Here is a 15,190-nt window from a genome sequence, read left to right as displayed (position 1 = left end):
GGGGAGGTGGTGCTGTCCCTGCTTAACTGGGCTGCTCTTTTGCACGGATGGAGGCTGACAGACCTTCTTTGACTGAGCACAGGAGGTGCTTGGCATCTGCAGGAGCTTCCGGCAAGAACAGCAGCGAATTTGCAAGCAAATTTCAGGAGTTTGATTCTATACTGTGCAAAGCTCCAGCGAACAATGTTTTGTGAGTCTAATCAGCTGCCTGGGAGATTCTACTTTCCTAGGCTTGGAGAATTCACACTTCTGTGCACATGCATTATTCCCAGCGAATCTCTTTGATAAACTCCCTGAAGGTTGCAAACTCCAAAGTACTGTCTTCACCTGTGATTGACCATTTGCAATGTATCATGTCTATGTACTAACAAAACAAAGGAAAAGAAACATTTTGCTTGCTCAACAGTCCCCCTCAAATAGCAGGTGGACTTCTCTTGTTAGTAATATAACTAAGGGCTTATCGTCCAAATTAAATGCATTTTCTTTCCTGCTTGCTACATAGAAGGAGCTAGGAAGAGCAGGGCGGTCTCGCAAAGAATCTTCTCAATGAGCCTGTGTAAATATCTGTGTCCAGAGCTATACAAAACCTTTTTATTCATTCTTGCTAAGGAGGTACTTGCTTCACTAATGACCTGACCCTTGCAGACTAGAGATAATTTCTAATGTGTTTTATTCAGTAGTGTCTGGCCCGCACCTGCAGGCACCTGGTGTTGGAGGGGGGATGGATCTAGGGGAGGTACAGTGTATCTGAGGTTGATTTCTGTGACCAGCTTCTAGGAGAAGCAGAGGGCAGCATCCTGGATGGACATGCAGGGATGTAGCCACTAGTCCAGCTTTGCATCACCTAGCGTGTGCTCTGCGTTGTGTAGGTGACGGGAGTGAAGGCAAGTGGGCACATCAGCTAATGTTCACTCCCCTCGTGTCACAGAGACGGCCCTCGTGACTCTTGCTCTGAGACCCTCTCCAGGGGCTGCGTTACTGCTGAGCAGAGGATATATCAAAAGTCATAGTCAGTGGGTATTTACCAAATACCAGGCACTATTCTAAGCTGTTTGCACATATTGACTAACAGTGACAGTATGAAGTAGATGTTATTAGGAGGCTCATTTTATATTTGCTGAAATGGAGACATGGAGAGATGATTAGGTAGCCTAGCCAAACTCGAACTGTCAGTAGAAGGGCTGCGATCTGAGCCCACTGTGACCCCAAAGCCAGTGCCCTTGTCTGTTCACGACACTGCCCCTCCCAGGAGCCCTGGGGACTTGCTCTCCCAGGCCCTTGTCCGAAGAAGACAATCCTATGCTAGCTTCATCCTCTTCTCCTTGAACTTTGGATGAAGTGGGAGGCACAGGACAGGGGTTTGGGAGAGAGATCAAGTAAGAAAGGGTCCTAGAAACCTTACCAAAGTAACAGGGTCTTCAAATCCACAGGACTGCAGAGTTAGCGAACAGCATCAGTGTGAATCTGCTCTGTGCCTGGTGTTTCTGTATATCGGTCTACTGCATCCTCAGGGAAACAGTACTATCTTGCTTTCAGAAGAGAAAACTGAGCCTCCTAGAGGTTAAGGAGAGGTCATAGCTCTCAGAACCTGGATGCCTATTTCATAGACTCTGAGGTACCATCAACTGTGAGGTGCTTGATTTTTCTATGCAGCACTAAGAAAAACCACCCAATGAGCTGTGCTTACAAGGTAAAAATGAACAGAAAAAAACCCACCCAGCAGACAGAGTCAGTGAGGAAATTCACATGCCTCTATCTGGGTATTGGTTAGATTAAAAAAAAAAAAAGAACTCTCCAAGAAGTTGAATCCAAAATGAAATCCCTGAGTTCACACACTCAATGTGATCTTAAAAAAAAAAAAAAAGTCAGGCAGAGAATTTAAAATGGTTCTGGGTTCATACTGCCCCCTGGTGACCAGCAGGAGCAATCACAAACCTCCCTGGAAGTTCTCATGTTTCAAGACTCCTTTGACAGTTAAGATACTTTCTGATTTCAGAGATGCTAAAAGGTGGGGTTAAAATTGTGCATCTTAGACTTGTTGAAATATTTACAGTATTTGTGACTCCAGTCTTTTCTCTTCCCACTGCCCTAACTGCTTCTTGGGAGCACGTTTGAACCATAAAAGTATGTTTTCTGAAAGGAAAAATGGAAATGGAAAGAATGATTTTACCTTGGAAATTCTGTAGGGAAGAAATTTTTGAAAATTTCTTTTCAAACAGAAAAGAAATTCTGTTCAAACAATATACAGATATAGGAACACGGGAAACTGTTCTCCACTCCACCTTTATTCGTGAATTGGAGAACACAAAAAACTCTTTTGAAATGTCATCCAGACACTTCCTGGTTACATTAGTTTATAAAAATAAGCATATCTAGCAAGTGTTATGAGAAATGGGACTTTTATTTGTCTCCTGGTGTTGCATAAATACTTGTTGAATGAATGAAGACTCAGGTTAAGGAGAATCCTTGAGGAGATTACCTCGCAGCTGGTCTCAGGATATTTTTTTGTGAATTCTAAGAACCAAAAGACATGGGTTGGGTTTTTGTTTGTTTGTTTTAACATCTTTATTGGAGTATAATTGCTTTACAATAGTGTATTAGTTTCTGCTTTATAACAAAGTGAATCAGTTAAACATATACATATGTTCCCATATCTCTTCCCTCTTGCGTCTCCCTCCCCCCCACCCTCCCTATCCCACCCCTTTAAGTGGTCACAAAGCACTGAGCTGGTCTCCCTGTGCTATGTGGCTGCTTCCCACCAGCTATTTATTTTACGTTTGGGAGTGTATATATGTCCATGCCACTCTCTCACTTTGTCACAGCTTACCCTCTCCCCTCCCCATGTCCTCAAGTCAATGCTCTAGTAGGTCTGTGTCTTTATTCCCATCTTACCCCTAGGTTCTTCATGACCCTTTTTTTTTTTCCCTTAGATTCCATATATATATGTTAGCATACGGTATTTGCTTTTCTCTTTCTGACTTACTTCACTCTGTATGACAGACTCTAGGTCCATCCACCTCACTACAAATAACTCAATTTCGTTTCTTTTTATGGCTGAGTGATATTCCATTGTATATATGTGCCACATCTTCTTTATTCATTCATCCGATGATGGACACTTAGGTTGCTTCCATGTCCTGGCAATTGTAAATAGAGCTGCAATGAGCATTTTGATCTGACTCTTGGCAGTGGAGTTTCAGGAGAGACGATTGTCAGGTTTGCTCACTCCCTGCCGTGTCATTTCATGGTGGTTCACCCACATACACACAGAGGAATCCTTAGAGTTAAGCTTCAGGAAAGTGTGCTCGTGCCTCATTTGTCTCAGCCAAGTTTGAGCAGCACATTTTCCTTCTGTGTTCCAGGGTTTTCGCATCTGTGAAATGAGATAGTTGGACAGCTCCTAGTAGCTTTCAGCAGTCAGTGCTATGAGGCTGTGAATTCCCTAGGGTCATGAGGAACACATGTGCTAGTTTGCCTGGTTTACATCCATTTTCTGAGTGTAATTATAAACAGCACCTCCGTTCACTCAAAAATCACGTGGGTGACAAGTCATGTGACCCAAGGCTTAGACCTTGGCCAGGTTAGAATTAGTGGTTCTCAACATCTTCACTTCCCTGCAACCCCATGAGGTCTCTGGGAAGACCCCAGGATGGGGAAGGGGCCCTAATCCTGTCCTCAAAGGTCTCCTCCAGTTCCTCCCAGATTTCACAGAAGAATCCTCCGCCCTTCTTTAGTTTCCAGCTAAAATTTCCTAAGGGAGCTGACAGATCTCAGGGGCAAACAAAGATTAGAACTATGGTAAAGAGATGTAGGAAACATGACCTGTCTGTCAAATACTATCAATCATATTGGAATTTTTTCTTTTATTATATATAATTATTTTTCTCCCTAAAAAAAATTAATTCATTTTCACCAGCAAAAGCTTATACCAAGCATATAAGGCAAGAAGAAAATGACATCTCTTGTCATCTTACAACCCGGGATAACCATCGTTAACATTTTGGCATCTGTCATGAGTCTTTCATGAGTATGATTCTTTATACTTATCTATGCAATTTTTCTATTAAAACAGGACCATTTTATACATCGTGCCTTGTAACATAGTGTTAAGCATTTTTGCTTGGGCTTTTCCCCACATTATTAAATGTTCAGTTACAAAATAATTTTTGTAACTGCATACTAATCCAGTGCATGTTTTAACCATTTGGGGCTTTTTTTCTCTCGGTTTCTCACTATTATAAATTATAAATTATAAATTGTGTTGCAATGACCATTGTCATAGTTAAATCATACATCCATGTTTAATTATTTTCTCAGGATAAAATCGTAAGAGTGGGTATGAGATGCACATTTTAAAATACTTGATGTGCGTTCTGAAATCATGCTCAAAACTTATGCCTATACTTTTTAAAACTTGCCAACTTGATAAGATACAAGCAGCATCTTCCTGCCATTAAAAAAATGTATTATTGTGGTTGAATGTCTTTCTGTATGTCTTTTATGTTTTGGTCTTTATATTTCTTCTTTTGTGATTTGCACACTTGTCTTAATTGTGCAATCTGTCCATTTATCTTAATTGTGTAACTTAAACTTTTTTCTTAATTTTCATCTTTTATTGTGCTGCTCACCTCTGTCTTATGGATTTGTGTGTATTCTTTATATAGTGAAGAACTTAAGCCCAGAACACTTAACAAGAAGGTGATATTTCTCAGGCTCTGGCCCGTATTTCTCTTCTAGGACAAGACTCTGAATAAAGCTTAGTATGGGGGAAGGCAATTAGTTATAATTATTTATTAATGTTTCCAGGCCAGAGAAACCAACCCAAAACTTTCAGTGCCTTAAGAGAGCTTAATAACATGAAAACACTTATTTGGAGTGACCTCACTCAGCTTAGTGTTACAAAAACAGCGTGACCATCTCAGAATGAGGCAACTTCCTCATCTTGACTGAAGATTAAGATGTTTAATAAAAGCTTCAAAATTGATTGAAAATTTATGTTTTGATGTGGGTATTCTAGTGGGATAAGTGTTAAAATCAAACCATATCAATGATGATTAGATTTCCTTCCTTCTTTCAATGCTGATATCTTTCTGTTAAATTCTGAATTTTTTTTCTTTGAGAAATCAGGCCTCCTTTGTCAATATTACAAATTTAGCAATAAAAAGCCTCTTTGTCCTAGGATGATAGTTTTCAAACTTGAGGATCACCTGGGGCTCTTGTTTAAAATGCAGGTGACTGCCCATCACCCTGCCCCCAAGAGTCTGATTTTGCAAGGGGACCTGTATTTTGAGAAAACCCTTCTGGGATTCCGCTGTCCTGAGTTGTCAGCCGCCTTCCTCTGTCCTTGGCGGCACATTAGGACTTGGGCTAGTCACTTGCTTCGTGCCTTCAGAGACCAGGTCACACCAGAAGTTACCGAGTCCATACTCAAGGCCAACATGGCCTCAGACAGGCCTAGAAGGAATGTCTCCATGAGCCCCCCAATGCTCCCAGGAGGTCAGGCTCGGGGGTCAAAGAGACCTTGGTTCAAATCCCACTTTGGAAATAGATGTGGGTGCAATGGATTAATTTACCGATCGTTATTGGATACTGACAAGTTGGTAGCTTTCCATCACTCAGATGGGCACACATGAAAAAGCTTCATTTATTTCACAAGTGTTTGGTCTTTGCTAAAAGACAGAGGGAAGAACATATACTTGATTACTGAGTAGACATGACTTGAGACCAATTCCTGCTAGATACTGGCTGGGTGTTGCAGGACAAGGTGTTTGATCTCAGTGAGATGACAGTGATCATACTACCTGCCCCTCATTGGATTGTTCTGAAAATTAGGTGACATAATACTCATATAATAGGTGTTTGAATAAATGCAATAGGTATTGTTTTCCCTTTCCTCCTAATGAATTCTGTGCCAATCCAATTCTGGGTGAGGCTACACCCTCACTTAAAATAAATCTTACACTTCTAGAGCTTCTTTAGAGAAACTACTTTGTTTAAAAGGGTCGGGGGGAGAGCAGTGTTAATGTGTTAGTATCCCAGGGTACCAGGGTCGTGACTTTCATAAATACAGATTTATATAAGTACCTAAAGGTGTGTCCTAAGCAAGTACACACCTATAGGCCATTGATAATGCTTGCTATGAACCAAGTTCGGTGCTGAAAATTCTCTAAACATTCATTTAATATTACTTTTGTTCCATCGGTAACCACATAAAAACAAGGATGTGTCACACAAGGAAACCTTGAGATAGTCCTTTGGCTGAGTACAAGTGGTTCTTATCTCTGTTCAGAACTTCACTCAGTTTTCTCTATCTTTAATAAAGAAAATCAAAGCTAAGTGGAGGCTTAAGAGATTTCAGGAAAAATGTATCACAGACTTTGAAATGTTTCTTCTTCCCATAAACTCCTATTGGAGTTCCAGTAGACTAAAATAATTAAGGAGGAATTTCAGCAAAGCAAAGAAGGCTAGGCAAATGAATGAATAATCTGATGGATTAAGATGTTGGATTCTGGAATTAGGTAATGAGAAAAATGCTTTTGTCTATTTTCGGAGACGTTCAAAATTTGTTGAAACACACCACTTCTTATTTAGATGCAGAGGAGAGGAACATGGAACACTGAACCAAGTGGTCTTTGGTGTTCTCTCTCATTTAACTGAATTAGACACTTCCTGCTCATTTTCATGATCTTATTTTTAAAAATTCTTTTGAAGGAATTATTCTGTTATAGGGTCAGGTTACTCTTGAGTTTTACTTCTCTAATAAGGCTCAGAATAATAAGAATATTTATTTAGGCCACCTCCTTCAGGTAAGAAGGACAGATTTCAAAGAGACTTAGGGGAAAAAAAAATCCATCCCTATTCAAACAGTAGCTAAGTGAGACTCCTTTACATTCTTGATATTACCTTGTAAAATTCCTGCTATTTCTACACCCTCTAGGTAGTCAAGTGATATCAAGGGCCATTTCACTTGTATCTTTTTTATCAGACCAATTAGCTAGCTCCAGTCCCACAAAGCCAGCACCTTCAGAGTCAGGAGTACCAATTTCACTTATAATAATGTAGTGTAGGATGATAGAATTATGATGATTTCAACCTAAAGGTCATCAGCTCAGTCCTTAAAGTAATCCTAGTGTTTCATGTGTGGATGTCACCATCACCTATAACCAGGGGCTTCTAGGCAAGGAATAAAGAAAGAGTTATCACTCTCACTGTTGGGGGACTGGGCCAGTCAAGAAAGGAAGAGTCTTTTCTCCCAAGGATGGGAGATTTGGAGGAGGGTGAGCTGGGAGAATGGTGGGTTGGAAACTTTATGAAGTTCTGCTTGGGAAGTCTCCTATGACAATCCATCCCCCTACCAAGGAAGTCCATATATTGTCATTATCAAAAATATTTATGTAACATATTATCATTGAGTCTTCTGTCATCTCTGGGATGGCATCCTTCCAGCCTCATTCTTCTGAAGCTGTCCATCTTAAATACATGCTAGCATGACCTTGTGAGTTTACTAACTATGAGGAAATCTACTTTGTTCAAAGGTCAAGTTACTTGGGAAGACATATACCAGTGAGACATTCCTCAGATACACCTGTCACTCGTAGAATTGTTCTTGAAAATGATTTGGTTAGACTCTAGACACCAGGATAGGGAATATATTCTATTTCAAAATATGAAATTATTGAAAATTAGTTCCTAGCTTTTTTATTGCAATTGCTTTTCACCCAAATGGTCTCATTTAAGGGAGCTCTAGCCAGTGCCATCCTCCATAATGCATGAATTCAACAGAACAGACGTTACATTCCTTCATTCACTCAGGCAAAATGAGCAGATTGTCCCAGTTGAGATTCTTCTTTAACAAACATATTAATTTATATTAATGAGAGATGTGCTAGAAAATTGTTTTTCAAATTAGATTTATCCAAAGGTGGAATGGGCTCTCAAGTGAGGGGCTGATTTCCCCCATCACACTCAGACAGGAGTTAATGGCTCATTTCTGAGAGGTTTTACTGAGTGAAATCAGCATTACTAAGAGCTGGACCAAGGTGACAAATAAAACCATTCCACCTATAAAATTTTTCAATCCACATACACACTTGAAACAAAGACCAGAAGAATCATTGTAGTTGGGACAATTAACTAGACTATTGCTATGGTTAGAAGCATCCTCTACATCTGGTAGGGATGTGAGAATTTAGTCAGTACCTTTTAGCTCATGGTCGAAGAAGAGGATCTAGCAGAGCGGGGTGATTTCCCTCCAACCCACCTAGGAAGATTTTCCGGGCATGTCTCAGGCACAGAAACATAGCAAATTAGAAGCTCTGTTCATCACCTCTGCAAGCTAGCTTCCCTGGTCACACCTCTGGGGAGGAACAATCTAGAATGGGCTTTACCTTGTGTGATCACACTTGGGGTTCCAGGCTTCCTTTTGACAGATCTAGGAACCCACAGATCCTCCTGGCTCTGAGTTCATTTATGAATATGCCTTTCAAGAGCGTGCAGAGCCGACATCCACAGACATGAACAAAATGGAACACAAGTCCTTCCTGTTCCCCTTCCTTAGCAGGGAACCCAAGTCTCGACCTGATCAAATCAAGTAGGAATATTCATTTTAAAAACAATTTTTCAATTCTTCGAAGACGGTGGTCCCTCTTATTCTGTTGCATTTAATAAAATCCACTGTATCTTTTCTTTTCTTCCCTGTTATTTGTTCACTCCTCTAGGCCTTAAGGAAAGGGTTCTTTACATTGTATTGCTTTGTGCTGAGGAGCTATTCATTAGTCATGAAAATGCAGCAGTGCCAATTTATTAGACTAATTCATGGGCTGTTTATGAGGTCCATTCTTTGCCCAGATCATGTTTCACCTTCATTCTAATGAAGATTTACATAGACTCAAATTTTTAACCCATTTTCTTTCTTTGTATTGTAAACCACATCACTGAAATACAACAAGACACATGATCATGCACCTTGTGAAGATGATTTTACCTTGAAAATAGCAAAGTTGCAGCAGTTAGTGCAGCCAGTGAGGCCTTGCGCTCTCTGGATTCCGTCCTTACAATCTGTGAGGTCCTAACTGAGTTACTCAGTGATTCTAATCTTCAGATTCATTATCTGCAAAATGGCGATATGATCAATGGGATCTTCTTTAAAGTGCTGTCATGATAATTGAATGAGACCATCCACATAAAGCATGTAGCCTATTGCTCACCTTGCACTAGATATTACTCATTATTACTCAATTTGTTACACTAGATTTTGACCATTTCCTGAATCAACCAAAGCCTTACAGATTGAAAAGTAATAATACAGTTGTTCCTCTGTATCAGCAGGGCCTTGATTCCAGGACCCCCCTACCCCTCGTAGATACCAAAATCCACAGACACTCAAATCCCTTATATACAATGACATAGTATTTGCATATAATCTACACACATCCCCTCCTATACTTCAAATAATCTCTAATTTACTTGTAATACCTAGTACAATATAAATGCTATGTTAATAGTTGCAAATGCAGTGTAAGTACTGTGCAGATAGTTGCCGGTGAGTGGCAAGTTCAAGTTTTGATTTGGGGAACTTTCTGGAGTTTTTTTTTCACGAATATTTTTGATTTGTGGTTGGCTGAATCTGATGTGGAACCCCTGGATACAGAGGGCTGACTATAATCAAAATTCTAATCTAAGCTCTCAAAGGAAGCATTTGTAATTTGTTCCAAGTGGCACGGTCTTTTTAATTGGTATTAATCCCATTTATAGTTGGCTCAGTTACTGTCTTCAGGCATTTCCTGCCCAAAGACACTGATCTAGGAGCCAGGAGATGTGGCTTATCATCTGAACTTTGCCACCAACCAGCTAATTGACTTTGATCAGCTCTTTCCCCTATCTGATTCTCAAGTTCCTCATTTGTAACATATACAGTTGCCAAGTCCTCTTACAGACCAAGGACTCAATGAATTATGAGGGCCCAGTGGTCATTTCCAAGGACAGCTTTCCTAAAGGTCCCTGGAGAAGGGAGAATTCCACCCATTGATGGAGGATCTTTTAGGAAGAAAGGGAAGGAATAAGGACAAAGTCTTTTCCTAAAACAAAAGACTGCACACGAGATTATAATTCCCCTTTGAAGAATCTTTTCTAACTTGATGGACCAATCAGTCAGCAATGCTTTGGGGGACCCTACTGAGTACAAGGTATATAATTTTGTACAGAGAAATAGAAGACAGCGTTCTAGAAAGCAACACTGTGGTTGAAAAGTAGGCTTCAAAAAGGTAACAAGTATAGCAAAAAAATATGTATAATTAATTGATTATAGTAAACACTTATGTAAGGTTACCATGTGCTATAAGCATTGCTCTAAGCACTTTGCATATATTAACTCATTTCATCCTCCTAGCAACCCATACGAGATAGTTTTTATTATTATCCCCTTTTTCTGGATGAGGCAACTGTGGCACAGAAAACCTAGTAAATTTGTCCAAGGTACATAGCTAGTAAGTGTTGAAGCTGGTATTCACATCCGGGTAGTCCAGCTCTAGATGAGTCCATGCTCACCACTAAGGTAGAAAAGAATATGTGGCACCACGTGAGGACAGAGCAGAGACCAGATAAAGAGTCTGCCTATGGCAGGAAGGAGAATACGTGTAACTTAGTGTAGCTGTGAACCAGAGTGATCAGATCTTCGTAAGTCAAGAGGAAGTGAAATGAATTATCACTCAATCTCATCCTGAGCCAGTTAGGAACGTTCTTTCCATAGTTCTGTCTCCTTACATTTCCAAAGTACACTCCATTATGAAACCCAGTATTTTATATTTGATTGGTTTCATCTTCACAAATATTCCTTTCTGTGACTGTGCTAGGCACTGGAGTTCAAACCTGAAAATAAGAGAATTTATTATTAAATTCTAGCATAATAAAATACAGTAAAATGAAAGAGCACTGCAAAACCTGTGAATTGTATTCATTCCCCCGTTTGATAGTTAAGAAAAGTGAGGTTAAAAGGAATTGGCTTTGCTCACAGTGAAACACTGACTGAGTGGAAGATCTGGGGGTACAGCAGATACTTTGTCATTAACCAGCTTGACTTCTGAAGGAAATGAACAGCATGAAACCAGATGCAACTTTAGTCTGGACAAATGATGATTATGTGACTTTTTTTTTTTTTTTTTTTTTTGCTGTACGCGGACCTTTCACTGTTGTGGCCTCTCCCGTTGTGGAGCACAGGCTCCGGACGCACAGGCTCAGCGGCCATGGCTCACAGGCCCAGCCGCTCCACGGCATGTGGGATCTTCCCGGGCTGGGGCACGAACCCGTGTCCCCTGCATCGGCAGGCGGACTCTCAACCACTGCGCCACCAGGGAAGCCCGACATTTTTTTTTTTAAGTCATCAGTTAAAACATTCAGGAAAGGAGTCAGGACTCAGGCTTGGGATCGATAGGAAAAAAACCTCCCCACAGTGAGAATGAGCCCAAAATGGGAAGGAATCCTTTTGCAAAGGAATGAGCTCTTAGGCGCTAGGAAGATTCAAGTTGAGGGTGTTTGAAACCCTAGGATGCCCTGCCGCAGCTCGGAGAAGAGAACCCCACTGCCACCAACGAAGCAGAAAAGGTCACATCTGATGATAATCAGCAGGCATTTGAGTAGCCCTCAGGGACGTTACGGAAAGGATAGGCCACAGTCCATCATGACTCCAAGATGCTGTGATGATGGAAGTGAAGAGGATGATAAAGATGAAGATGATGAAAAGCAGCAAGAGAGAGATTCGGTACATGAAAAATTATTATTGTTCTTAAAATCTCATTATTGGGCTTCCGTGGTGGCGCAGTGGTTGAGAGTCCCCCTGCCGATGCAGGGGACACGGGTTCGTGCCCCGGTCCGGGAAGATCCCACATGCCACGGAGCGGCTGGGCCCATGAGCCATGGTGGCTGAGCCTGCGCGTCCGGAGCCTGTGCTCCGCAACGGGAGAGGCCACAACAGTGAGAGGCCCGCATACCGCAAAAAAAAAAAAAAAAAAAACCAAAAAATTCATTATTAAATCTAAATAACCAAGCTGGTTTGAAAGCAGACAGCCAACAAAGAATAATTAGATCTTGTGCAATCGGTTGTTAGAAGGAATTCAGACATTTATCTTTCTTTGAATTAACTGCTTTGTGGCTCCTTCATTTATCTTCAGGCTGGTATGTGTGGGTCTCTCTGATGGTGCCCTGTTCTTAGGTAGGGCTCTTTGAAAACTATCAGTAGCATGGATTTTCTGTAGCTCTATCAGGAGTGAAGGTGGCTACCGTGATTGTTCAGGGGCTTGTTCCCCTCTAGATATGGAGCAGGTTGTCAGCAAACAGGCAGAGGCCTCCACACCAGGGAGCAGAAAAAGCATTGCCCTATGACAGCAGTGAATGTGCAGTTTCTGAGCAGCATTGTGCTTCCCCCATGGATCTCACCAGCTACCTGTCATTGCCGCTGTCCAAATCACAGCCATGACATCGATCAGTGAGTTCAGTCTAAAACCCAGACCACGCCAAGAAGTAGGCAAGAGAATAACAATCATGTAACCATTGACTATGACTCCCATATCAACAAGTTGGACTAATTTTGTTTCACTGAGCTGACCAAAGCCTTCTCTTGGTATTAGGGACATAGACCCGGAGATGCTGGGATAGCTCTGTTTACTGGCTTCCTTTATAAAATAACCGTGAAATCAAATCAGGGATCATATAGTTCCAAAGCCGTGCTTCGCTTTCTGTTCTCACCCCCCAAAATGCTCTGTGCTGTGTGATTTATGGCAAGTTACTAGACCTCTCTGTCATTAGAGTAAAAAGAAGGACTTGGTTTAGGTTAATTTTAAGATCTTTTTCAGCTTTAAAAATCCTTTCTTCTTCTGAAGGAATTGAATTATGCCTCAGTGACTAGAAGATGGTTCAGGAAACTAGGCAGGACTAAGGCAAGTATATGCACATTCAGTGCTGACCTTCCAGAAGCTTCTAAGGCTGGACAACGAAATGACTGAGTTCTCTGGATAATCAAAACAAAGTTAGCACCATTCCCCGGGGCCACCTCGAGCAGACAACAGAAGGGCAGTCAAGCACATTGGTCGATCAGTTTGGGTTTCTCTTGTGCAAAATGAAACAGCTGCCCTTGCTGGAGATTTCTTTGGCTGTTTTCTATTCTGAGATTCCATGAATTTATTTTTTCAGTAGTTTTTATGAAAAGAGAGGCAGACTCTCTGGTCAAAAATTTCCCTGTGTCCACAAGAGCAAGATCCTTAAATGACTTAACGTTTACTCATGAAGAACGTCAATGTGAGTTTGATTTGCTGTGTATATGGTGTGTGCTCTTCTGTTTTGTTAAAATGATGTTATTTGGGAGGAAGGAGGAGAACTGGTTTATAAGTTTATGCAAAGTCCCTCTGACGTTCCCCTTTACTATGAAGGGAATCGTATTCACCCCTGGGCTCTCACTGGAAGGTTGGTGGGAGGGATGGAGAAAATGCTCCGTGAAGGTTTTATTAAGATATGGATGCCTCTTAATTTTAAAAATATACACATTTAAATGCCTTGTCTCTTCTTGATGTTTATCCCCAACTCCAAACACTAGTAAAACTTCACTCTTCCAAGTGCCCACCTGTGCTGCAAAGTAATTCATTCTCCTTTTTTTTTTTTTCATTACAGTATTCTCAAATGAGGGACGAAGTATTCAAATCAAACCTGGTCTGTGCGTTTATCGTTCTTCTATTTATCACGGCAATACAAAGTTTGCTTCCTTCTTCAAGGTAAATATGAAGGGACTAAGTTATCAGATGAAATGTCTTTGTGAGCTGATGGGCCCTCACCTGGAGCTAGCCGCTGACCTTTTCAAGGGATCAGAATTTACAATGACGGGATCCAGGATTCATAGCAAAATATTTGACAGTATCAGAGTCTGTTCTGGTTGTCTTATGCTGCATAGTAATCTCATTACCAAGACAAGGGCTTTTTTCCAATCTTAATAAAAACAACCACCAAAATCAACGTAGGCCTCCCTTTTATTTGACATTGCACCCATGAATGCAGAAAGTAAGTATAAGTTCCTCCATCCCCATTAACTTGTCCCTTTGTTAATTACCTCTTTGTTGTTCATAGATACAGGATCATAGCTTCCAGGGTCAGCAGAATTGGCACTCTAATAATACTACAAACAAATATATGTGGCCTGTCCCTGATCCAAATTCTTTATATACAGTGACACACCTAAATCTCATGGCAACCCTATGAGGTAGGTACTGTCATTATCCTCACTTGAAAGAGGAGAGAACTGAGGCCCAGCATAATGAAATAAGTTGCCCAAGGTCTCACAGCTGAAAAATGTTACAGCCTGGATTCAAAATCAGGAAGTCTAGCTCCACAGCCTGGACTCTTAAGACTCTATTAGACACAAACTTTTATTATACAGGTTATAGGCGCCAGATTAAACTAGATTTAAATCTAGTTCTGGATTAGTCCAAGGACCATGTTTTTTCCTCTCTCCTGCACTGTAAGGTAACCCTTGCCTCTTTTCTCGGATATATTCCCTTCTCCCTAAACTAACCAGGAATTTCGCCCTTTCGTGTGGTTAAAAAATAACATCAACAAATATTAGTTAGATGTCTAATACAGGCAAAGCAACTTGCTAGCCCTTGAGGATGGTATAATTTTTCCAGAGGAAGTCTGCATCTTCTAAGATATAATTTAGTGGGAGAGAGAGAGACGTTAATAATGGCTTCCAGTTACTGAGCATTTATTATATGCCAGGAAAGTGCTAAATCCTTTGCACAGATTGTCTCAATAAAGCCTCAAAAATAACCAGTAAGTAAGGCAGCATTCTAATCCCCATCTATATAGTGACTGAGCTGGGATTTGAACACAGAGACAGTCTGTGCTTTTAATTACTTAACTGCTTTGTGCCAAAATCAGTGATTCATTCTGCCTAGGTGGTTTAAAGAAAGTTGGCACAAGGGGTGATGCTTTGAGCTGAGTAGGATGAGGGAGAAAGAGTGGAAGAGTGTCCGCAGCTTAGGAAACAGTGCAGGCAAAAGCACAGAAATGTGAACGACCTCGTGTTTGTAGCACGGTGAGTAAATGGAAGACTTAAGGGTCAAGCATTTGTGCAAGGATGTGGTGGGTGCCATGGCTGAAAAGGGAGATAACCTGCAGGAGGGCAGCGTCCACATGCTCTGGCAAGGAATTT

General features: G+C 41.0%; 1 protein-coding gene across 1 annotated transcript in view; it reads left to right on the top strand.

Annotated features, from left to right (window-relative positions):
* Positions 1–15,190, top strand: part of ADCY8 (adenylate cyclase 8) — a 219,170-nt gene that overhangs the window by 129,090 nt on the left and 74,890 nt on the right. The window contains exon 9 of the mRNA XM_060127469.1: positions 13,657–13,757. Coding sequence (XP_059983452.1) covers positions 13,657–13,757 — 101 coding nt within the window. The remainder of the gene's footprint in view (positions 1–13,656; positions 13,758–15,190) is intronic.

The sequence above is a fragment of the Lagenorhynchus albirostris genome, chromosome 17, assembly GCF_949774975.1.
Source record: "Lagenorhynchus albirostris chromosome 17, mLagAlb1.1, whole genome shotgun sequence".
NCBI classification, from domain to species: domain Eukaryota; kingdom Metazoa; phylum Chordata; class Mammalia; order Artiodactyla; family Delphinidae; genus Lagenorhynchus; species Lagenorhynchus albirostris.
This window is presented reverse-complemented; position numbering and strand designations above follow the sequence as displayed.